The sequence below is a fragment of the Chenopodium album genome, chromosome 10, assembly GCF_948465745.1.
Source record: "Chenopodium album chromosome 10, dcCheAlbu1.1, whole genome shotgun sequence".
In the NCBI taxonomy this organism is placed as follows: domain Eukaryota; kingdom Viridiplantae; phylum Streptophyta; class Magnoliopsida; order Caryophyllales; family Amaranthaceae; genus Chenopodium; species Chenopodium album.
Window position 1 is genome coordinate 20,161,157 of NC_137843.1, and position 26,031 is coordinate 20,187,187.

A 26,031-nucleotide genomic window follows, 5' to 3' on the forward strand; every position below is an offset into this window, starting at 1 on the left:
AAAAAAAGGTAAAACTTAAATAAATTACAAAATATATTAAAATATTGACAATGGTCACACACTTTTTGTCAAATGAGACTCAAATTGAGTATCTAAACTTAGCAACTTTCTTTTTGAGTTGCTAAGTTTAGATACCAACTTATTGGTATACATTGCAAAAAATACTCTCTCTTTCTCCTAAAAATACTCACTTGAGTCTCACCATTTGAGAGGGTTTAAGAGTTACTTGGTCAGTGTTAAAGGAGTTACTTCGTCAGTGTAATACAGTTACTCGTTTAGTATTATAGGGGTTACTCGATCAAAATTACAGGGGTTACTTGGTCAGTGTTATAGGGGTAACTTTGTTCTTTTGTAAGTGGTCACACGCTGTGATTAACCACATACAACACGGGCTGAAAACCAAGACATTTATTCAAAAGAATGCTATTAGAATTTTAATTAATTGCCCGTTATTAAGTGTGGTCAACACTAATTTAATCTGGGTGTTTGGTGTTTTAAAAATTTCAATCACTTTTACATACATCAAGTATGTGACAAATTCCTCAACTTTAATGTTTGGGGTAAGCAAAATCCTCCATTTTCTTGCACTCTATGTTAGTAGAGTTGTAGGAAGGGAAACTGCATTTTCGTGTAAGGTTTCCCATGATAGAGTCATTAAAACATATGACTCTTTTGGTTGTCTTTCCTGACTCCTAGGAAGTTGTTATACTTTGCGTTCCCTAGGAGTGAAGTGGTGTCAAGGGTTCTTGTTTCTTCAATAGGGGGCATTCATCTATCAGTTGATTCTACTCTCAGCAACTTTCATTTCAAATTTGCTTCTGTGTTTTGGCAAGTTTCAGTTCTCCTCACTGCGTTCAAGCTACAATCTCTATTCATCTCGAGTTATTTGGTTAGTTTGGCAATGCTCGGTCCACATTACAGATCCAGTAAATTTTTGTCGGTTTTCTCAGCTCCGAAGTCAAAGGTGTTATATAAATGGCGGTCATCATTGATGTTATGCTATGGTTCATACGGATTCCCAATCCTATTTGCGTGTTTAGTTTAATATGTTGGGTTGTAATTTTCTTAATTTTTACTCTTTTTAGGTTATAATACTGTTTTTCGTTAATAGAATCTTTTGTAAAAAAAAAAAAAAAAAAAGTACGTGACAAATTTGACAAACACAAACACAATCCAAAGGCAAACACAAATACAACCATGAACAAAAATCCCAAAAAAAAACACCCAAAAATCTTATCCTCGAATCGAACACGTGTTAAGTCTTTTAGCCTGTTAGCCCTTCTTGATTTGTAGCAAAACAAACAAGACAAATTCACACACCATCCAAATCCCATACGACGTCGTATTACCCTTATCAATAACGCCACTCTCACCTCACTCTCACACTCACTACTTGCAGTTGCAGCAAAACCAGAGGAGAGAAAAAAATGGTGAAAATCGGCGGGAAAAAAGTAGGAGAAATGGTCGGAAAAATCGGCGGAAATGGCGTCGGCCAAATCCTGATAGCCGTCGCCGCCGCTCTCTTCGTTCGTTTGTTTTCCGGCCCTGGTCCTGCGTTGTTGCCGGAGAATGAATTCGACGGCGATGGGAATGAATTTGATGATTCTGATGAGTCTTCTTTTGACGGAAAAGTTTTTCCGGTTACTATTCGTTGGAATAATATCACTTGTTCACTCTCCGATAAGAAGTCTAAATCGGTTAGTTTCACTGAATTTTGCCATTTTTTTTATGAGTTTTTTATGTAATTTTGTTTGAATGATTGTTATTGTGATTTGTTGATTGCATTGCTCATTGTTTGTTTTAATTGAATTTTGCTGATGCTGTAGTTTAATACAGTACCTTACTACCTTAGAAAGTTTTGTAATCCTTTTGTTTTAGTTTATTTCTTTACACTAATTTTGGCAAACCCGTTTATGGATTACTATACGGAATAATCATTTTAGGGGCATGTAGCCGACCCCACTTATGGGATTAAGGCTTTGATTGATTGATTCTGTAAGCTTTCGGCATAAACTTTTCCACCTATATACCATTGGCAGAATTTATGATGGGTATTGTTCTCATTTTGGAAAAACTTTGGGGAGTGTTGTTAGGGAAAACACATGTGCTTTCTATAATGCAGATAGTGGTTACAGAGGGGAAAATATAAGTTGATAAGGCTGATAAACGAAATAAGCGTATTAGCCTTCAAATAGCGGTTTTGCCTAACCGCTACTTCAACTAGCGGTTTTACTTTACACTTGTTTATCAGCCTTATTAACTGGGGCTGCCTCCTTACAGAGTGGGTGGGGAAAGATTCATTCAAAAGTTGCGTGATGGGGTGCTTGCAGTTGTTAAGGAGGTTTCACGTTATGTGTTAGCCATGCTCTTAGAGGCATGCAGAATTATGTTCATACCAGGCATGACAGTTTGAGAAGCTAGTGTATTTCAAGTCCATATATGCAAATTCCAGGATTTGTTTGCGAAGAAATTTAGTATTTACCCTCCCCCCATCAGAACTAATGGACTAGTTTTTACTTTTCAGTGTCTAACTATTTGGGAAAATGTTAGGATTCGGTGTAAAACTCATAAGTTTGTGAAAGACCAAAAATGGTTTGAATGTAATGATATGCTCTTTTGACTTGTAAGTTTTGGTGAAAATAGCATGAGGGGATTTTATTACCATTTACCTGAAATGTGGCACTATCTTGATAAACAAAGCATCTATATCCACAGAACACTACAAGAAGACATTTAATTTTAAGTAAAACTTAAAATAGTGAAGCAAGGATTGGAACTTGGAAAGGTAAAAGCAAATAATAGTTGCAGTAATAAACAATGATAATGGTATTGATGAAGTAACAGTATTAAGACTATTAACAATGATAATGGTATTGATGAAGTTAAGTGTTAGAGCCCGCAGCAGAAACTTAGCTCCTCATTCTGCTGCAAGCTCTGACATTGAGAACTTGAAACACTTGCATAACTTATGAGTTTGAATACTCCCTACATTTGTATTTATTGATGCAACGTGTAGAAGATGCACATTTTTTAAGGAGCTCATGTGTAGAGAAGAGAGATGTAGAGAGCTAAAAAGAGGGGCCCATGTGACAAGTAGAGAGATATAGAGAACCCATAGCATATATTGTGATTAGACTAGTCAGCAGACCCTTGAATATGAAGCCTAAGCCTCAGTTAGCTGTATTCTCATAGTAGTTTTACTGTTGTACAGGGTAAGGAAAGTAAATGTGAATAATTGTTGTGCGATCTAGTCTAGATGACTAAAAATGGATTAAATTTAGTAAAAGGCTTATGTTGTGTTAGAGCTAAGGGATTACTTCAACTTGGGTTTTCTTCTTTAAATGATTGAATATGCAATTGCTAGTGGTGGTTGCCCTTTCTCTTGTCGAGCTTCCTAGGGCAGAAGTGCTTTGGTACACCCTGATTATTGGGGAAGGTTTTTTTTTTTTTTTTTTTTTTTTTTTTTTTTTTTTTTTTTTTTTAAAAATTATTTTTATATCATGATATATTATGAAGAACTCAATGCATTCTTTCGTGGGTGCTGAATATTTTGGCAATTTTTGTTAAATTTGCTTCTTTTGCATGAAGTTTTTGTTTTCTTGGATATCAAAAGGCCATGGGCATCACGGGGCAATTTGATCTTATGGACTCATAATAAAATTTTCTAGCTTGATAGCCTGATTTATTGTGTAGGTAAGATTCCTGCTGAAAGATGTTAGTGGGGAGGCTAAACCTGGAAGGTTGCTAGCAATAATGGGGCCATCAGGTTCAGGGAAGACAACATTACTTAATGTTTTAGCTGATCAACTTGCAGCTTCACCAAGATTAAGTTTATCGGGTTTCTTGGAGGTCAATGGACAGCAAAAGTCAAAGAAATCTTACAAGTATGACCGCCTTTTATGGAGCTAATCCTTTTAAAATTTGATCATGGGGTTTTTGTTTCCTGCTTAACTTCATTTAATGGTGTTCTTGCTGTTCTAGGTTTGCTTATGTCAGGCAGGAGGACCTCTTTTTCTCGCAAATGACTGTCCGTGAAATACTCTCTCTCGCTGCAGAACTACAGCTTCCACAGATGTCTTCAGCAGAAGCCAGGGATGCTTATGTGAATGATCTCTTGTCTAAATTGGGCTTGGTAAGACTGATGCTACTGATAATTTGTTGAATCCTCCAACTGATTTCTATATAAGCATTTTGGAAGAAAATTATGTGTTCACCTTTTATTTCTTATTACTTGATATGAAGAGCCCTTGCTGAAAATTTGTTTCCTGTATTGAACTATTCCCAAAGGTCAGTTGTGCAGATTCAATTGTTGGTGATGCAAAGGTGCGTGGAATTAGTGGTGGTGAAAAGAAACGTTTGTCTTTGGCATGTGAACTAATTGCAAGTCCTTCAGTCATATTTGCAGATGAACCAACAACTGGTATGCGTGCTTCTCCTTAATTATGCAAGCTTGACGATCTTCCCTTTTAGTATGATATAGTCTTTGCATTATATTTCATTGACCTGAATCTTAATACATGTCTGCCAGTGTAGTATACATTTCATTTTACCCGATATGCTGTTTCTAATCGATTACACATATATTTTATTCTGTGGACACTGCTACATAGTAAGACTCTAAGCATTTTAAAAAAAATCAGTGGTAAAAGATTATCAGCTTATGTTAACATAAGCCTTGGGGTTTATTTAATCTTCAGAGCTTAAAAACAAAGCTGGTTGTTGAATTTATTGGCTATATACAATTTTTCAAGCTCTAATCTGTTATAACCGGGTTATATATATATATATATATATATATATATATATATATATATATATATGTGCATTTATTGAAGTGGGATAGCATGTACTCTGTATGTTCTCTAATACTTGCCAACTTTTCTTTTTACAAGATGTCCCGATAAATTTGTCAAGCTTTAGATAATTATATACTATGACATATAACATGGAACAAAACTTAAAGGCAGTTGGTCTAAAGAAATATTAATGGTGAGGAGTAATACATTAAATGATGCTTCCTTTGAGTTTTTTATACCTCCAAATTCTTGTAGTATATGACACCTATTATAGGATAGATAAGAATTTGTTTGCAATTGTTTAGGTTCAATACTGGCACAGTCTCTTTTACTACTCCATATTGATTAGAAATTTTGAAAACATTTTCATGAATAGCCATGAGAGTTCCTCGTTTAGACTGAAGCATCAATACCATGACTGACAATTGTTTTTGAAACCAGGTTAAGTCACAAACTCAAAATGATAGGGACTTTTTGAGTTTTTGTCTTTCTTGAAAGCAAGTACTTCTTTTCACTCATCTACTTCTTCCACTCATCTACTTCTTCCACTTTACCTTCATCATGAGCTACATATATACCCTGTTGAAACAGCCCTAGCAATTTCCAGAGCGCCCTTTTCGTATAGGTAAACATTTTACTTAAAAATTTGTTTTGAGTAGAACGAGCAAACTTCATACTATAGGACCTAAAAGTGAAACTTCAAGACAACCACTGCAACACTCAGGCTCCATAGTTACTAGGAGTCTAGGACCGATGAGGGTCTCTGAGTCTCAACATCATATTTGAAGCCTTGAGACTTATCTGATTTCCTGTCATACATTAATAAAAGTTGTGAAACATGTCAATTACTTTCAGACTACTTACCTGGTTGGTTCAAAGAAAGCATCATGCAATGGAAGAGGTAAGATTGTGTATAGTTTACCTGCCATGAGTTGATGGTACAGCATTGTCTATTTCTTTTTGCTAGGTGCTTCGTTAGAGTAGCTCATTTTGATGGAGTCCAAAAGTCCAATGCCTATGTCGGCTTGATGATAGAATAATTTGGTAGCGCTAATTATAGATTCCTTCAAACTAGAGATCTAGCTGTGATAGTGGGCATATGCATCTATTTATATTATCTTGTAAGGGTGTTGGCTTTTACAAAATTTAGCCACATGGACCTACCTTTGCCATGAATGTCACTGGCGATGTGCAAGGAATCAATATTTAGGGGAAGGGCATGTTAGTCATAGCCTATTAGTAGTAGCTTGGGGAATAAGTTAGAGTTTGTTATGAAAGTTTTTCTATAAATAGGCCTCATTAGGAAGAATAATGATCATGTTGAATATTGTCAAGGTTATGTTATTGGGAGAGTGTGAGCCTCTCGAAAGCTCATATTAGGAGAGAATCCACCTCTCGAAAGTGGAATTATCATCCAATTTAGTGTAATTCTCATCTTAATGCTATAATCATCTTCTTCATCTTAATTTCTGCCATTACTAGTGTTGTAACCAAGCTAATTCCTAGCACGATGTGTCATGGAATTTCTTTGATACTCCTTCTGTGTCTGAATACTCGAATTAGCACATGTGCCAATGCACAAGTTTGACCTTAAACATATTCAATTATGTAAATATTAAGGTATGAAAAAATTAATACTTCCTCCGTTTTTTTAGTTGCATCACTATTCAATTATGTAAATATTAAGATATGAAAAAAATTAATACTTCCTCCATTTTTTTAGTTGCATCACTTTGCTAAAAAAAAAGTTTCAAATTACTAGCATCACTTTCCTTTTTAACTAATAAATACTCTCAATCTCCTCCTACCACATGGGCCCCATTTGTTTTTTCTCTCTACTCCAAAAATTGCCTAACAGTTCGTGAAGACAAAAGTGATTCAACTAAAAAAAAAAGAAGGATGTACTTGAAATTACACATCGAGACCAAGCCAACAACATATTACAAGCATTTAATTTATAATATTTTATATTTATTGGTAAAAAACGTAGTCAAAGTTGATATATGAATAGTGTCAAAATCAAGTGTTGCAACAAGAACGAGGATGTTAACTTTTGAAACAATGTACTTCCTCCATTCTCTTGTAATTACACCATTTGGACTTTCACGCTTGTCAATGCAACTTTGACCATTAATGTGTGTAATTTTCTTTTATTAAAAAAATATTCAAAGTTGATACTTTGAAAGTATATATTGAGATAGATCTTCCCGCATGACTATAATTTACCTTATATTTAAATCACAAAAGATGGTCAAAAGGGAGTGTCTAAGAGAGTAAAGTCCAAACGGTGGATTTTTGTTTAATGAAGATTTTATCATGATGACACCCTATCAGCTTTTTGAAAACAGTAAGTGGTTTTTTTATTTTATTTTTATTTTTTTATTTTTCCAATTTGCCAAAGCATTGTAGCAGCTGCGATTAGCTGCTTCTGCAACAATGTAACAGTCACCAAAGTTGAATGCTGTTCTGTATGAAATTTGTAAATCATAGTTGAGTGATTAAAAATTATGTGACAAATTTGTATCGCAAAACCTAGTTTCATTTGTTAACTGGAATTATCTGAATAATACTGTTGTGATTTACTGTACCAAGCTCTGTTCAGTATCATATTTATATGATCAAAGTAGGTCTGTCAATGATTATTTTTAGATAGTGAGAAGATAAACAGAGATATTGTTTCATAACATGGCGCCTAAACTCATAGCTATTTTGAACTCTTGTCAGTGTCAAGTCTCTGGGTTCATATTTTTGGATTAATGGCCTAAGTTTCTAGATGGTCTATGTTATTTTAACTCAGGCCAGAATTAATTTTTTTTACACAAGGGGTTTTGATCCCAAGGTCCATCTGTCTTTATTAAAGTAGTCTATTTCATTGAAGGCACTCTCGTCCCTATTCAGTGTTGGAATAATTATGTATTATATATTCTTATGATAGGATTTCACAAAGATTTACATCATTTGGAGTCATGTAGTTTGACGATGTAGATTGAAGTTAGAGCTTAGAGGAACAAATAATGATAAAGAATTATGCGTTGAAGATTGTATTGCGTCCGTGTTCGCTTGTGCGTAAAAGTGTAAAACTGTAGAAGTGCTTGAAATTTGTTGGAAAAGAATAAAACTCTAGAAGTGCTAGGTGTGACCTACCATAGATCTTTTGAACTGACATTATCGTTGCAACTTATGGGAAAACATGTATTTTCAAGTATGTTTTTGTTCTCTAATATAGAGCACTTCATTTGTGAAAGAAGAACCTAGAAATATGCTATTTAAAGTTTCATTTAACAGAGTTGGGATTACACATACACAAACCATTGTTAGAGCAACCTTGTAAGAACAACCAAGTCTAATTGATCTTCATTGTATCTCAGAAGTGTTACCGTGAGTGGGGTGAATAAATAACTATTAGGAAAGCTGCATTTGGTTACTTGTCTAGAATAACCTACCCTCCCATTACTAATAATGTTTTCTAAGATCCAAGGGCTTACATCTAGCCTCCCAGACCTTTTCATCAGTTTCTTCAATAGTCCCTATGTATTTGAGATTGTAGCAGAGGTTTAGTTAACATGCTCACATAGTCACATATGTATAATTGTATATCTCTGCTATAATCCTTTTCACTCCAAATTAAATTTGCTTTAGATTTGTTAGATCTGTTTGATTGTCTCATTAATCTAGCTGGCTTTTGTTACTTTTTCAGGGCTTGATGCCTTCCAGGCAGAAAAGGTAATGGAAACGCTCAGTCAACTTGCACAAGATGGTCATACTGTGATCTGCTCAATACACCAGCCCAGAGGATCGATTTATTACAAATTCGACGACATTATCTTGCTGACAGATGGTTCTCTTATTTATGCTGGTCTTGCTAGGGATGAACCATTGTCATACTTTGCTAATCTTGGGTTGGTTGCTAAATCTCACACTATCTGTTGTTCTAACGCTACCTAATATTTGGTATTTAATGGTGTAAGCATTGGTATGTTGCCTAATCTTTGGGTGCACCGAACAGGTACCCTTGCCCAGATCATGTCAATCCTGCTGAATTTTTGGCTGATCTCATATCTATTGATTATAGTTCATCTGAAAGTATCAATAGCTCTCAAAAAAGGATTGATGGTCTTGTTGAGGCATTTTCACAACAAACTTCCTCTGTTATTTATGCAACTCCACTTACCAGTGATGATAAATTCATAAAAAGAATGAGGTTTGGTAGAAATGCCTCTGCTAAGAAAGGGAATTGGTGGAGGGAATTCTTCTTGCTTTTTAGACGTGCATGGATGCAGGTATCTGATCGCATAATTTTCCATCTTTGTATGAATATTTTTTATATTTTAGTATTACAGCAATGTGAATACATAATCTGTGGCTCGAATAGTCTGATTGAAGAGATGGCGTATTGTTCTTTACTTAATGGGTCCAGGGAATGGTACATTATGTCTTTAAGTTGAAGTTCTAATCTTTTGTTGTCCCACTTATCTCTTGTAAACAAAGTCACATAATTATTTCTGCTAGAAACTAATCTTTTGGTTTAATTTGTGTCTCTGGTTTCTGAATGCTGCTATCATATATCTTTTATTGCTGCTGTTGCCGTGGCTTGTGTGATACACACATATTTTCTGTAGTAACTTGTAAGTTTTGTAATCTTGATCTGTGTTTTTGTTAATTCTCCTGATCTTTTTAGTTTTGCTTGATCAGGCATCTCGAGATGGGCCAACTAATAAGGTACGGGCCAGAATGTCAATTGCCTCAGCAATAATATTTGGTTCAGTCTTCTGGAGGATGGGAAGATCTCAGACATCTATTCAGGACAGAATGGGGCTGCTGCAGGTACAATTTGTACTTCATGAGTTATTTGGCCTGGATTAGCAATTTAGCAGGTAGTGTCTGCACGTTCTCTTTTACATATCGTTGGGGAAGGAGTTTCCATGGACCTAGGAAAAAAAGAGGGGATTGTTGGTAGAAGAATATAAGGTATGTTAATGAGGGATGTTGAAACAATAGTGAAGTGTCACAGTCTGTATTTTTGGGGTTCAGCATGCACAGCGCACTCTTGCCTTTTGGCGGTAAGAATTGAGATGATTGTATAATCATGAATCCTCATTGAATCAAGTGCTAACTAATTCTGGTATGTAGGCTTTTAGTTGTGTTGAAACCCCATTGTTGTACACATGTAAGCTGTCCAAAAGAGAGAAAAAAGACCACCTTATAAGCTAGAGGAGTTACTCCTACTATCGCCAATTGTTTTTAGTGTGGAACCTCTTTTAGGCTTGGAAGTGAGCCGAGCTTTTTTTTATTGGGTATTTGGGTTGCCTAGGCCTGTTTCATATTCTTTGAAATGTAACAATCCCCACCCCCCCCCCCCCCCCCACCCCGCGCGTGCGCGCGCGAGGTTTAGTCGCTTTTATTACAGCAGCAGCAGCCACTAGCCAGTAGGTCAATTGTTGACGCACAATTCTTTTACGAGTTTAAAACTCTATTTATACATGTTCTAACAGCTACTATGCAAGATGTATTGAACAAGCATAGCTTAAATGCTTATGAAACATATAAGTTAGTTTTGCGTAGATAGGGAGGATACTAGCAGAATTTCTCAATTTGTACTTCATCCGTTCTCTTTTAGTTGTAACGTTTTGACTTTCACGCATGTCAATGCAATTGCGAATCTAACAAAATCCCATATAACTATATTTTGCCCAACATATAAACCTATAAAGGTGGTCTATGAGAGAATGTGAATATTGTAAATTTCCAAATGTACTATTTACATGCAGTACTTGGACTAGATTTGATGATTATAGTTTAAAGAAGCATATGGTCGTGGGATTTTGTTAGATTAAGTATTACTTACTGATAATTTAAGAAATGAGCTATTGAAAGTTTGAAATTATGCATTGACAAGTATGAAATGAGAAATGTAAAAGAAATAAAAATAAAATACAAAAATTACGGAGGGATTATTATATGTACTTTTGAGTTTCGAACACATTTTTTATTTATTTTGTGAGTTTAAGTTCTGTCCTATACATATGTAGTGATTATTTTGTGAGTCTAGAGTGAGTTTTGGACTTTGGTAGAAGCCATACAAGAAATGCTTATTATAATGGCTGATGCATTTATACACTAACCTTTAATTATGTTCTGATGTGAATTTAAAACACGTGTTATGAAACTAAGTCAGAAATCTTTTCATAACAAAACGTCCTACATTTGCTTCAACAGTATTGATTAGCTAGATACTAGCAAACCTGCCACCCAAGCTTAGTGGTATTAAGCTATTAATTATCTGTCGATTTCCAAACTAGCTTCTGTTGTGCCTGCCTTTTCTTGTTGTAAGTTTGGTGATTGATTTTTGGTTCCTTGTGCTAATAAGAAAAATTCTAGAACTTGTGGAAAATGTATTCATGTGACAAATTTTCAATTTTATGTTTCTAGAATTTGGCTTTTTGCGAAAGCTGAGATAATTGATTGTCTCTTACATCAATCATAAGTTAATTTGTCACTTGATTTTTGAAGCAGGCTAAATGTACATTATATGTTCTGTGAATGTATGTGGATATAGCTTGGTATTTTCCATTTGAACTCAAATGAATGAAATTTCGGGAGAAGGCTTTTTGTACCACAGGGTTTCTTTTTGTGGATGTATCCTGGTCCCCTTTGCTAGGTACTAACATGTGTATCCTTTTAGGAAACTTTTCCATCGTTGTTGCAAAAGCTATTAATGTTTTAAATGGGTGAATTTTCAATTTTAAATTACTGATCAAATGCCTCACTAGTCACTAGTGGCTAGACTATGTGTCTTTATTTTGTGTGTGTGTGTGCTAGTAAGCTGCGTTTTGGATTTAGGGTCTAGTGGAATTACCCTCTTTGCAATATGGGGGTAAAGCTGTAGAAGCCTCTTTGCAATTGTACATGCAAGGCTTCTTATGCTTGACCTTCCTTATCTTGCCTAGGTATGAGCCTCATTAAAGGCTTTGGGGTAATGTTGTAGTTGTGTATGCATATTTAATCTCCAAAATGTACCTGTGAAAGCATGGATGTTTATCTGTCAGTTTGTGTAAATGGGTTGTATATGTCTGTTTTTTCCCTGATCTTGTATATATTTTGCTACTGCTAGGTTGCTGCTATAAATACTGCAATGGCTGCTTTGACGAAGACTGTGGGTGTTTTTCCGAAGGAGCGTGCCATTGTAGATAGGGAACGGGCAAAAGGATCTTATTCATTGGGTCCATACTTACTGTCTAAGCTGCTGGCTGAAATACCTGTTGGAGCCGCATTCCCGTTGTTGTTTGGTTCGATTCTATATCCTATGGCACGTCTGCATCCCACTTTGTCCAGGTAAAGTTCTTTGAAGATCATGTAAAGTTGTAAACAAATTTGCGGGTAAGAAAGAATTCACTAAGCTCTACTCCGTGATGAGCAATATTTAAAGGGGAAATGGGTTAAGGGGTTTCTTACTACCACTGGTTTTTAAAATTTTGTACTAGGCGATCTAGAATTGTTTTGATGCTAAGGACTTAGGGAACCAGGCACCCTCTGTCTTTTACATTTGCTTTGGCAGTGGACATCCTGAGTGCTTGTGTTTTTTATTTTTTATTTTTTTATGTCTGTTAGTGAATTACTTGGATCATTCTTTTCCTTTTTGTGCCCATGTTATACTCTTATCATATGATTCCTACCTGTGTGCAGCATGGGTTTGATGCTTCAAAAATAGCATAAACCTTAGAAACCTTGGAAAGGTAGATGTATATTTGGAATAAACCATATCCATGTTCAGCATTGTTGGCAAGCCTGAATAACATAAATGCTCAGGACTGGGAGATTGACTGAAAAAGAGGCTTTCGAGTAGTGGGAGAGGAGGTGTTTATTGCTCTTCTGCCATTTGTGGCTTCCTATATTTTTTTTGTCTGATGAACTATAGCTCCCCCCCTCCCCCCTCCCTCTCTTTTTATCAACCCGAGTGGTCACTTTCTGTGATTTTTCAAATTGTCTTTAGCAACTCAAGTGTCGTAGACTCGTAAGATTTATTTTCAGGTACTTGTCTCACTTTGGATGGCTGTGTATGCACTTTATTTGGTTTTTCTAATGGTGTAGAGGTTTATGATTTAGAACTTCCAATTTGTATTGGGCATTTTACAATTTCAATTACATTGCACTCCATGTAAGTGTACTTTATTGTTGTCACACACAGAGTACTGTTTTTAGTCCTCCTCAGTATTATTTCAGAAAAATGTTGAGTGATATTTGTTTTAGTACACTTCTTACCCTATATGCAGGTTTGGTAAGTTCTGTGGAATTGTAACCGTAGAGTCTTTCGCTGCATCTGCTATGGGTCTAACTGTGGGTGCCATGGTTCCTTCCACTGAAGCTGCTATGGCTGTTGGGCCATCTCTTATGACTGTCTTCATTGTCTTCGGGGGATACTATGTTAATGCAGATAACACGCCTATTATATTCCGCTGGATCCCTCGCGTGTCTCTGATACGATGGTAATTGCACTACCCCTCCTGTCTCCAATAATAAATACTACGTATGTAGGTTTAAGCCTTTAGGCAGGGAAATCTGAAACAGTTACTTTAAAAATCATAATTTTTGCATTGCTTTTGTCCACTTCCGAATATTTTTCTTTATTTGTAGGGCTTTTCAAGGACTGTGTATCAACGAATTTAAAGGCCTGCAATTCGAGCATCAACATCCATTTGATCTACAAACTGGAGAACAGGTATCGACTATACAGACCCCACCCCCACCCCTCTTTGAGATTTTCTGAAAATCAAGGCTATTTGTTGGTGGTGAAAACCAGAAGGATGATCTGTTAAACTTCATACTAATATGAGATGAGAAATTATGGTTTTGCAGTTGACATTTCCTTGTTTCTACTAGTATCTCAAAGTATGTGATTTCAAGTTTCTTGTCCTTCCACATCTCTGTTTGCATTAGCATCCTGCAACACAAGAGTTAAGTGACATATCAACTTCAGACTCCCCATCGCTTGGATAAAATACACATTGCAGCACACCTGTTCCTACATATTTTATCATCAATCAAATCTGTAAACTCAATTCACATTTTGATTGCAAAACATAAATTCAAATTCGTATGAGTAGAATTAACCTCCTTCAACTTATTTTATAGGGTCAGGAAAAGATCGCTGTATGATCAATATGTTATTATCATCTATTTTTGTGACACTTAGTGAACAATCAACTCAATCAGTGAAATTAAACTGTAATCTGAGCAAAATGGTTCAGCTGCTATGCTAGTTCATGGTTGTCTTGGAGGTTTGGTGTTAATGAAACTTAAATGCTAGAGCTTCTTAAGTAAGTTCTTCATGTTTTTCTTTCCTAATATCAAAAATAAATAAACAAATTATTTTTTTTGGGGGTTCTACCCACTAATTACACTTTCACAAACCAAGAAAAGTAAGAAAAAGGTGGTGTAGCTGTAAGGAAAAGATGGATAAATTATGGGGCAAGGGGATAAGATGGTATTTTTTATTTTTAAAAAAATGGTGGTTAGAACAAAAACACACATTAATTTTTTTATTTTTATTTTTATTTTTATGTGGAAGTATGTAGGATGGAGAATGTTTAACTAGAATAGTACTTTTTACTTTGTCTCTCTGTTGTGGACTAGTTGGTGTTCATGCTTGTGCCCTGTCAAGAATAGTAAACGTCAGCTACCCTTGAGGTTTTAACCAAGGAAACCTCCTCCAATACCTATGCCGTTTTTCAAGTATGAGAGTTTGTATATATAGAGAGAGAATGTGAGAAAATGTGAGTAAAGTACAATGTGTCAGGAATCTCTCCAATGGGAGCAAGTAGGGGGTAATTATAGATGTACTCTGTTGCAGGTGCGTGATCATCTGATGCCCTACACGTGTATGGGTGGGATGGTTCTTTCTAGCTGAGCTGCTTGATAGACTAGTGATCAGCTAGGTTGCCATGCTTAGTGAAATTTCATTATACGTGTCAGGTCTTTTGTTCAGGGTTGTATCCCATACAGTTGAGACTTGGGAGTATGTGTCCCAACTGGGGGGAGTATCAAGTAGTTGACTATGACACATGATCTAAAATGAGGTTTTTAAGCGCCATGGATGTTGTGAGCGTGATTGTATGTTAAGTTTATGGCAAATCCTATCATGAGTGTCTAATATGTAACTGGGGAACATTGCATAGAATTAACACTGTTAACTTCAAGTATACAGAAAGAATATAACATCATACCTTGTAAAAATGCAAAGCGGCTAAAACATAATAATGAAGCATGCAGTGCGTAATTTTTGATGTGTTTGCATGCTCCACACCAATAGGTTCAGGCAACAGCGACCTGAAATCCAAATTGCAGATTATGTTGATAATGACTTAATGAGACAGTTATTGAACTCCTTTGTTGTCTCTCAAGCAAATCACTGTCCAAAAATGTGAGGAAAATATTGCCAAAAAAGTAAAGCAAAGAAATAAACATAGCCATTATGTAATTGTACACTGTACTACATTTTGGAAGAAAAACCTTTATATATGATTTTATGATCCTAACCATTAAATTGTATAACCATTACTTTATTTTCTAAACTATTCCAAGTAAATTAGCAGCTTGGATGTCTTAGCATTTAAGATGTTAGATTTGTACTATCTCTAAGAGATGTTTTGTCTGCAAAATAAGTGGTAGATTTGTCCTGCATCTTATGTTATCAGTTATCAGTTATATTTTGACATGGAAAATAACGAGAAGGAAGATTAGTTTTGCAAGTTCTTGTTGGGACAGGAGCCATCCTTGGTCTGGCTCTCATGTTATCAGTTTATATGTGTGCAGAGGAGAAATTATTGCTGTCAGTTATTTAGATTATTAATATGTTATGGTTCTCTTGTCATGTGATTTGTTGTCGAAATTTTGTTTGTACAAAATGTTATATGACCTGGTAGCTTTGGAGTTTTGGCTTCAGTTGTACGTTTCTTATTTTGAGATCAATCTGCAGGCACTGGAACGACTTTCGTTTGCTGGCAGTCAAATTAGAGAGACTGCGGCAGCGCAAGGCAGGATATTGTTATTTTGGTATTGCACGACTTACCTTTTACTGGAGAAGAATAAACCCAAGTACCAGCAACTTGAGGTTCCTTCTCCAGATCAAGTGCATCAAGTGCTACCATCTGAGACTGCCGTAGATAAAGAAGATCAGCATTTTTCTGATCAAGTTGAGGGAAAAGAGCAGCTTGAACCTCAGGCAGATCAAATCCAACCATTTATCCTGGAAGGTTTGTAGAGTCTTGGGTAGTTGGGTACATTATAGTTGGCATACGATACGAAGGCATTTATCATTTTATCTCATACAGGTTCTAAGTAAAGAAGATATACTTTGGCACCAAAGGAGGCTGTCTTGCCTGCTCTGATAACAGAAGATAACTCAGTAAACAAGCTGTTGTGCTCGACTTCACAATGTAGCTAGAATAAGGACATGTAAGAAACTGATCAATTTGGTCCATATGGAATGATCAGCTAGAGTCTGATCATAGAGCTTGTTTTGTTGTATAGAATCACTACCAGATTTAGTCTGTATTCCCTTTCTCTGGTGTTTAATATGATTTCCTCGAACGTTGGTCAAATAATAGTTTCCCGATTATATGGCAAACTTCTTGATGTCACATATTCACATTAACAATCATATTCTGGAATAACCCGGTGTCTATGGTTTTGTGGCTAAGCGCTCGTGGAAAATCAAAAACTGTTGAAAGAATGTTATCTGGGAGATTATTGTTCTATTGTATGGGTTGGAGTTAGAATTCCTGTGGTATGACGTTCCATGCTAACAATAAAATCACTCAACCAAACACTAGAATGGATTTCAAACTTAATTCCAACCTTAAGCCTGTTGGTTCGGTTTGTTCTGCCTCCATCAATTGTGCAATGTAACGCAAGTCTTTGTGAAGTGTAATGACAGATCGATAGTACTGTTGTTGCCATATTATGCTCTCTTATATACGGGTTACTGATTTTTGTAGGTCAATATGTTATTCATGAAAACAACTTTTCAATGCGTAGTAAAGTAATAGAAACTTATACTACGTAAGATAAATGAAAACAACTTCTCAATGTGTAGTATTTCCTCCGTCCTCAAACTTCGACCCTTTTGGATTTCGCGGTTATTAAGAAACTTAAATAAAAAGAAATAAAAATATATTGAAAAGATAAATTTATATGAGGTTTGTAAAAAAGTAGAGAGATAAAGTATTAAAAATACATGAAAAAACAAAATTTTATATGGAGAAGTTAATTTTGTACAAATATTGTTGTAAATTGGTAGGTATTTTAATGCAAATGGGTCGATCATTTTGGGATAAATTAGGTCAAAAGGATCGAAATTTTGAAAACGGAGAGAGTACAAGTCATAGAAACTTTTAAAAGATATAAATGTTCAAATGCGCATATAGAGTCCGCATCAAATGCAAATCAGAAAAGCTTCAAGAAATGCATCAACTTTCTTGAATTAGCTAGAGTGCAAGAAACATAAAATTAATAGTGCATGCAATTATACATTATTCACGTAGCATAGTGATATTTCTTTTTTAAGAAAAATTATGCTCCTCAAAAAGGAGTATCTTGCTTGAAAGGATTCAATCCAGCCACAAATTCCCCTTGCTTAAGATCTTTGATAGTCAAAGTTTTTTTTTTTTTTTTTTAGAAAAAAAAAAAAACCGTATTTAAATTGTTACGGAATGAATTTACATTAACTTATATTGCAAGTTCAATTGATAACAAAGCAATCACTCAAATCCTGAACAGCGAGGATTGCTACAATAATGGAGAATGTGTGCATGATATCCTTCATTGTAATCTAATTGAGAAGCCGAAGTGGGAAGTGAAAGTGAAGCACGTAAATCAAGAAGCAAATCAAGCAGCATATTGGCTAGCCATTCAAGGAGTAATACATAACAACAATTTAAGTCCCCTTAGCTTTAGGGCATATTTTACCTAATGATGTATTAGGTGTGGCTATGCCACGGTTTGTTCCCCTAACCTTTTCCTTTTATGCTTTGTTTCTAGGGCCTAGCCCCTCATTTGCACAAAAAAAAAAAAGGATATTGAATACAGAGTAATAAATAGTTTAGTTTTAAAGAATTAAGCATCCATCAAACTTAATTTGACTGCCAAGTGGATGGCCAAGTTCCAACCCTAGATGTTGCAAATTGAGAAATTCAAATTCCACCAAGACCACAAACAGTAAGCCAACAAAATAAAATGAAGTTAATGCTTGTTTCCTGCGATATCAAAAGTTGCACCTATATCCCAAGAACTTGCCTTTAACTCTCTAAGAGCTTTGCTTTAAAAAAAAAAAAGTGTATCCATTGCACTCCCTCCCTTTTTATTTAAGTGACCCATTTTGACTTTGGCATTATTTACATGCATCACTTTGAACAGAGTACTTGTTAGAAACTCCCTACTCTCAAGTATTTTGTAGTTGGTGGGACTCGAACTCGTGACCTCAAAGTCACAAAGTGAAATCCCCACCAACTCCACTGCTTTATGCTTTGATCATTTTTCTCTTGCAAAAATATTCCATACATAATACGAAGTAAACAGTAAGGAGCAGAGGGAATAAACTTAGGGCCTGTTCTCTTCAGATTATTTTCAGTGCAGTTCAGTTCAGCTCCAATAAGTTCAATTCAGTTCAGTTCTTAATTTCATTCTCTCATAAAATATTCAGTTCATTTCAGTCAATCAGAATAGGTCCTTAATTGGCTTTTACCCCCTTTAACATTGTTTGCCTTTCCAGTTTCCACCCTTGCTTTTCATCATACAATCACTTACTCTGTTTTCTTTTATTTGCAACACAGCCTTTGACATGCTTCTTAGGAGTTGATAAGAGCAGGTATACGAGTGACTTTATCAAAATAATTTAACACCAAGATTAGAGAAGGGGTTAGGTATTCCGCGTAGGCGTGTATAATTTATTTTGATTAATTTGTCCGTTTACATTATTTAATCTATTACTTCAAGTGTGTGACAGGAACATGTGTTACAAATAATAAACGGAGGAAGATATCATATACATCTAATAATTATTACTATGCACTTAATTTATAATTAATAATACATAGTTAATGCTCATAATAATTGGATTATTAAGCATAATAAAGTTCATTAAAGGCATTTGTTCTCCAACTAACAACATACTTTATATTGTATCAAACATGTTTGTAAACAATTATTAGTCAAACAACCAGTATTAACTCATAGTCAAATCAAATCAATTTAATAAAACAGTCGACTACCAATAACTAATCACTAAACAAATCCATAATAGAAATCGTATAAACAATTTTATAATTTGTTTATTGGTAATAGAGGAAAATTCTAAACTGTGCCCTTGTCTTTCTTCAATTTCTCACTTGTACCCATGATTTTACAAAGTTGTACACTGTACCCTCAAAGGAGCCAAAAAATATATTTGGTGGGGTCCATGGGCATCATTAATGACGGTAGTTGAGACGACATTTAATTCTGTCAAATCATTCCCCATTTTCCCTCTAAAAAGAGAGTACATCATTCATTCTTATATTTACTCTCTCTGAATTGTGCTCTGTTATATGAACCAAAAAAAAAAACCCTAAAAAATCGAAGATCAAAAATTTATGGGCTTGCAATTATGAGTGAAGTCGAAGGTAAACAGCTAGAGCAGAGGGCATAGCTGTGCCCGGTGTTCGTTGGTTGTTGAGGTATGGTTCTGAATTACGCAATTTCGACAAAATGCATGAGTATATATAGATAAAGAATGGGTTTTTTTGAACAATTTGTGTGTTATGATTTTTGATTGTCAGGATTATGTAGTATAATTGTAGGGAAATTCAAAGTGAAAAGTTGAAACCTTGTTGACTTGATGATGTGAATGATGTTTAGTTTGTTGATTTTAGGGTTGTATATAAATTTGTTGGGATGTTGAAAGCTCAATTGTTGTTTTGTTTGTGTTATGGGTGTTGGATTATTTGCAATTTGTTTGAAATTTGTTTGCTTTTGTATTTGTTTTGTTGAACAGAATAGCAGAGAGAATATTGAAAATAAGATACAATAGTCATTGTGTAGATTTACCAATAGAGGATGTTGATCGATGTTTGTTGATTGATGTGTTAAATGATTTCTGTGATGCTTATCATAACAATGGGTTTGAGCTTCCAACCTATCCTAGATTAAGTTATTGTATTAATCAGAAAAGTCATGCTTTGGTAGATGACAAAACCTTGATGAAAATGTTTGAGGTGAAAGAGGGGAGAGAAATTGATGTATGGGTTGGTTGTTTACAAAAACCAAATTTCATTTGGATTTTGGCCCAACAAGTGAGGAGCAAGAACCCAAACCCATCCCCTATTCAACCTGAAATTCAGCCTGTTGTACCTAACCCAACGCCACAAAGTCAACTTTTATATGAAGCCCCACCACAGAAACAGGAGGGCAAATGGGTCAAGCCCAACATCATCAGTTTCACCAAATGTAAGAAGAAGCCCAAGGTTTAGCCCAACACCGCCTCTTTCTCCTAATTAAGAAGAAGCCCAAGGTTTAGCCCTTCAGATTCTCCAAATCCAAATCAACTAACTCAGCCTAGAGTCCAAAGACTACCCAGATTACTAGAAGAAATACCCCCTCTCCACCACATATCAACTAGTCACTTCAACCTCACACAACCCAAACCATATCTCCTACCGTAAACAAGAAAAGGAGAGTGACAACAAGTTTTCCTAGAGCCAGAAAGATCCCAAAAACAACAGCCAAACTCAAAGGTATTTGAGTCCCCAACAGAAGGCCACAGTTGAGGATGCTGCTGGTTCATCTAACAATGATAGGCCTAAGAGGAAGGTTAATAGGAAAATACATGACAACCAAGAGGATGAGACTGAGTTGTCATGCAGTGATATTGAGAGTGAATTCCAACCAGGAAGTGATGAGGAAGACAATGATGAGGGTGATTGTGATGATGTAATTGATGAAGTTGTTAATGATTTGCAAAATTTGAATTATGTTGATGATGGTTGGCAACCTTTTCAGTTAGTTGAATGGGATGGTGAAGATGAGGGTTATTTTAAGAAATTGTATATGAATGGGGAGGTGTATGATGACTATGATTTTGGGAAAATTAAGATGAGGAAATGGAAGTTGTTTGTGAATAAGGACCACTTTAAGGATGCTCTTAGGGACTTCTGTATTCAAGAAGGGTTTTCAGTTGTTGTGAGAAAGTCAGACAACTTTAGGTACACAGCTGAGTGTGCAGATGAAAAGTGTGAGTGGAGGATTCGTGCAAGTAAACTCCCAGATGGTTTCACTTGGGCCATCAAATCCATAAGGCAACCAGGGCATAGCTGTGACTTGAATTTGACACATAGTCCCATGTGCACATGTGATTGGGCAGCACATAAGTTGCTTGAGGACATCGGGGCCAGTCCTGATATCAAAGCTAAGTCCCTAAATGCCTTACTTCAAGAAAGGTATGGGTTGACAATGTGTGCCTCAACTGTGTACAGAATGAAGAAGATTGCAATTAGGATGATACAAGGAGGGAATGATGAGTCCTATGCTCTACTGCCTGTTTACTGTGAGCTGCTGAAATAGAGAAATCCCAACTCTGTAGCATTTTGTACTTGGGCAAGGCTGGAATCACCACAACCTACACTACAGTTCAGATCTATTTTCATAAGTTTTGAAGTTCAATTCAAGGGTTTGATCAATGGTTGTAGAGGGTTAATTGGTGTAGATAGCACCAACCTCAAGGGTAATTATGGAGGGGTGTTATTGGCAGTTATGTGCCTTGATGGTAATAATGAAATCTTCCCAGTAGTTGTAGCTGTGGTGAACTCTGAGAGTAAATCAAGTTGGACTTGGTTTTTTCATCACCTTAAGCAAATTGTGACATCTACAAGAAGACAAGATTGGACGATAATTTCAGACAGACAAAAGGTATGACTTTGATGTTCACAATTCTTACAAGTTATTTTTTTATATAATATTATATTTGCACTTATTAACTACATGAACTCTGTGATTGCTAGGGTGTTGATCCATCCTTGGATAAAGTATGGCCAAAGATCCAAAGAAGGTACTGTGCAAGACACTTGTGCAAAAACTTCAAGTCTGAATACCCTGGTCTGCTTATACACAAGCTTTTTTGGGCAATCACCAATGCAACCTCTATATTCAGCTTTAAGAAAGCTTTACAAAAACTGCAAGAACATGCTGGATTAGGGGCCATTAAGTGGTTTAAGGACTTAGGACCACTAGACAGGGGGACAAAGTGGAGGTTTGACCCCACTATGAGGAGTGATTAAAACACAAACAACTTTGTTGAAAGCTTTAACAGCACCATAGGCACAGAGAGATGTATGCCTGTGTTAACTCTTCTTGAAGGTAAGTTGGAAGAACTTTAAGTTCTGTTTTTTGAAATTTTGTTTATTACATAGTTAACAGCTGGGTGTTTGTTTGGATATGCAAAGGTGTAAGAAGAATTGCCATGGTGAGACATGCAACCAGACAACATATAGTTGAACAGTGGAAAGATGATGGAATCTGTCCTAATATAACTGAGAGGCTAAGAGTTCTTACCAAAGAATCCAAGACATGTACAGCCTTCAGTTCTGGCAGAGGTGAATTTAAAGTGCATGTTGGAAGGAGTATAATTCCTGTCTCTATCAACAACAGGAATGTGCTTGTGGGAAGTGGCAAGTATCAAGTATCCCCTGTAGGCATGACATTAGGGCCATATTACATGATGGCAAACAACCAGCAATGTATGTCAGTGGCTGGTTTTCTGTTCCTAGATACAAGCAGACATATAGTGGGAACATTTCAGCCATTCCTGACCCTGAGAGGTGGTCTCACATAGAGGTTAGCAAGCTCATTCCTCCTACTATCAAAAGAAGTATTGGAAGGCCTTCCAGATGTAGGAGAAGAGAACAAGGAGAGTAAAGGAAAGGCAAAAGGAGTGCTATAGTCCAATGCCAAAAATGCATGAGTTATGGACATAACACTGTAACTTGCAAGGGTGGTCCAACTACTAAAGAGAAGGGGAATAAAGCATCAAAAGAGAAGAAAAGGACCAGGGAGCATTCCACTAATGAGACAGAGGCAAATTCCATGATCGAGCACTTAGTGACACTGTCTTAGCCACCTCCTGCCCAAGCATATAACCTTAGCCAGTACAACCAACCTTCTGCAAGCCAGCTAGGGCCATCAGCAAGGCAGCCAGGGACATCAAGCCAGCCTGGGCCATCAGCAAGGCAGTCGGGTCCATCAGTAACCCAGGCAGGGCCATCAGCAAGCTAACCAAATCCCTCTGGCAGTTTAAGTCCAAGAGCTAGGAAAATCATGAATAGGCTGTCAATGCTTTAGCAAGCTATTTTTATGTGTTGTCAAGTTTTTGGGTCTAAAACTGGATGTTTGAACTTTATTTTGGTAGGACATATAGTAATGTGGCAGTGCACTTCTTTTTGAGCTAGGAACAAACCTGAACACATGCATGCATTTTACTGCCTTTAAGTGTTAACATTTACAACACTACTAGAAAATTGCCGTTTTTCGACGGAAAAAATTCCTCGGAAACACCCTATTTTCCGTCGGAAATAGGGTTTCTGACGGAATTCCGTCGGAACGTGTCGTCGGAAAACCCTTTGTAGGAAAAATGGCCTTTTCCGACGAAATTTTCGTCGGAAATACATTTCCGACGAAATTTCCGACGGAAATCATGCATCGGAAGACAAATTGAGGCCCGGAAAAGTCCGTCGTAAATTTCCGACGGAAACCAAATCCGTCGGAAAATTCCGACGGAATTTCCGTCCGAAACTTCTACCAAAAAAAATAAAAAAAAACCCACCCCACCCCACACCACCACCCACCACCACGTCCAACCCCCACTGCCACCCACAAGCCAAAAATTAAAAAAAAAACTCACCCCACCCCCACACCACCACGCACCACCACATCCAACCCCCACTGCCACCACAACCCACCTAACCCGAACTAATCCACCTACCAGACCCACCACGACCCTAAACCAATAACCTAGATCTACCACCACCTTAACCCATTCAACCCTAACCCGAAATAACCCACCCCAACCCGAAATAACCCATCCACCACGACCCTAGCCCGAAATAACCCACACACCACCGACACACCAAACCCAGATCTAAACCCGAACAACCCCCCACCTAAACCTAGATCTAACCCCACCAACCACAGTCCACCTAAACCACCCACCCACCGCCCACCACAGTCCACCTAAACCACCCACCCACCGCCCACCACAGTCCACCTAAACCACCCACCACCGCCCACCTAAACCACCCACCGCGGCACCAAAACAGCCCCAACCACCGTAAATATTAAAAAAAATCGAAAAAAACATCCAACAATTTTAAATAAAGAGATACATACCTTGTTCCACCTCCTAAACCTCGATATTGGGTTTATGAGGCGAAATTCGACCATGAAAACTCTAGATCTAGACTTTTCATGGTCGAATTTCGCCTAAAAACCTTCGTTATTGCGTCGTTGATAATCATGTGTGGGTTGTTGTTGCTGCTGTTGATGGTCGACATTCACCTCGAGGAAAGAGAAGACAGGAAGGAGTAGAAGGAGAAGAGGAAAGAGAAGGGGAAGGACCGAAGGAGAAGAGGAAAAGAGGAGGAGCAGTAAGAAGAACGAAGGAGAGGAGAAGAGGAGAGAGAAAGAGGAGCAGTAAGGAGACAGGAAGAACGAAGGAGAGGAGAAGAGGAGAGAGAAAGAGGAGCAGTAAGGAGACAGGAAGAACGAAGGAGAGGAGAAGAGGAGAGAGAAAGAGGAGGAGGAGAAAAGGAGAAAAAGAGGCGGAAAAGTGCTGGGAATTTAGGGCAAGGGATTGCATTTTAGGTTTAAGTAAAAAAATTTTTTTTTTTTTATTTTTAAAATTGTATTCCGACGGATGTATATTCGGTCGGAAATTATACTTTACGACGGAAAAATCCGTCGGAAAGCACATAATTTACGACGGAAAAAAAATCCCTCGAAAATTATGTGCTTTCCGACGGAATTTCGTGTCCGTCGTAAAGATTCCGTCGGTATTCAGCAGTTTTCTAGTAGTGCAAGAGTTTGTATTTTGACAAAATTGCAATATATATATATATATATATATATATATATATATATATATATATATATATGTATATATACACATATATACATATGTATATATACACATATATACATATGTATATATACACATATATACATATGTATATATACACATATATACATATGTATATATATATATATATGTGTATATATATATATATATGTGTATATATATATATATATGTGTATATATATATATATATATGTATATATATATATATATATATATATATATATATATATACATATGTATATATATATATACATATGTATATATATATATACATTATACATATGTATATATATATATATATGTGTATATATATATATATATGTGTATATATATATATATATGTATATATATATATATATATATATATATATATATATATATATATATATATATATATATATATATGTATATATATATATATGTGTGTGTGTATATGTATATATATATATATACATATGTATATATATTTATATATATACATATATATATATATATATATATATATATATATATATCCAGTTAAATCATTGTTATATATGACCATATATGATTGAATAAATAAATATGATTGTAATCATTAATTCTTAATTTGTAAGGGGAAATCAATTATATTAGCATTTCTCATTGATAAACATACAACCATTTAACAAAATGCAACCTAATTCCACCCCATACTTCCTACAAACACAACTTGCAGAGTTAACTTTTTGTTCCTAATTCTGACCATTTTTCATAAGCACGATAATAACTAACATTACATACATAAATAACCCTAATTTTAATACAACCCTCAAGTAACAGGATAATTCCTTCAATTTTTCATTCATGCTTAATATCTGGACTCGAATCTGCTCTAATTCTTCATCTCCAACCTTACTTCCTAGAGCATCGCTTTCCAGCAACCACTTGAAATAGCCACAGTCGTTGCACTTGAAGAAACCTTTTTCTCGGGTTGCGACTTGTGGTAGAGATCTTCAACTTTGCACTTTGGTGGGATTGCAATAGCACCTAGGGCTGATGAATTCCAAGGAACATTCTGAATTGGAAGAGAACGAATTCCTTGAGTGAGACATGTTTTAC

General features: G+C 36.0%; 2 protein-coding genes across 2 annotated transcripts; both read left to right on the forward strand.

The window, feature by feature from the left end:
• Window positions 1-1,357: 1,357 nt before the first annotated feature.
• Window positions 1,358-16,396, forward strand: LOC145562343 (ABC transporter G family member 7-like). Its single transcript, XM_081622588.1, has 12 exons — window positions 1,358-1,697; window positions 3,694-3,884; window positions 3,982-4,132; window positions 4,288-4,420; window positions 8,494-8,695; window positions 8,803-9,076; window positions 9,489-9,620; window positions 11,908-12,128; window positions 13,067-13,279; window positions 13,428-13,512; window positions 15,769-16,045; window positions 16,124-16,396. The coding sequence occupies exons 1-12, from the start codon at window positions 1,428-1,430 to the stop codon at window positions 16,132-16,134; spliced, it is 2,160 nt and encodes a 719-aa protein (XP_081478714.1). The 5' UTR covers window positions 1,358-1,427; the 3' UTR covers window positions 16,135-16,396.
• A 5,179-nt stretch (window positions 16,397-21,575) lies between these two features.
• LOC145565021 (uncharacterized) lies at window positions 21,576-22,736 on the forward strand. Its single transcript, XM_081625142.1, has 4 exons — window positions 21,576-21,731; window positions 21,824-22,071; window positions 22,239-22,493; window positions 22,589-22,736. The coding sequence occupies exons 1-4, from the start codon at window positions 21,576-21,578 to the stop codon at window positions 22,734-22,736; spliced, it is 807 nt and encodes a 268-aa protein (XP_081481268.1).
• Window positions 22,737-26,031: the final 3,295 nt, after the last annotated feature.

Excerpts from the sequence above, each read along its gene's own strand:
- LOC145562343 (XM_081622588.1), top strand. The coding sequence starts at position 1,428 with ATGGTGAAAATCGGCGGGAAAAAAGTAGGAGAAATGGTCGGAAAAATC. Across the intron at positions 1,698-3,693 it reads CCGATAAGAAGTCTAAATCG|GTAAGATTCCTGCTGAAAGA; the intron begins GTTAGTTTCACT and ends TTTATTGTGTAG. Across the intron at positions 13,513-15,768 it reads ATCTACAAACTGGAGAACAG|GCACTGGAACGACTTTCGTT; the intron begins GTATCGACTATA and ends ATCAATCTGCAG.
- LOC145565021 (XM_081625142.1), top strand. The coding sequence starts at position 21,576 with ATGTGCCTTGATGGTAATAATGAAATCTTCCCAGTAGTTGTAGCTGTG. Across the intron at positions 22,072-22,238 it reads GACAGGGGGACAAAGTGGAG|CTGGGTGTTTGTTTGGATAT; the intron begins GTTTGACCCCAC and ends CATAGTTAACAG. Across the intron at positions 22,494-22,588 it reads GTGCTTGTGGGAAGTGGCAA|ATACAAGCAGACATATAGTG; the intron begins GTATCAAGTATC and ends TTCTGTTCCTAG.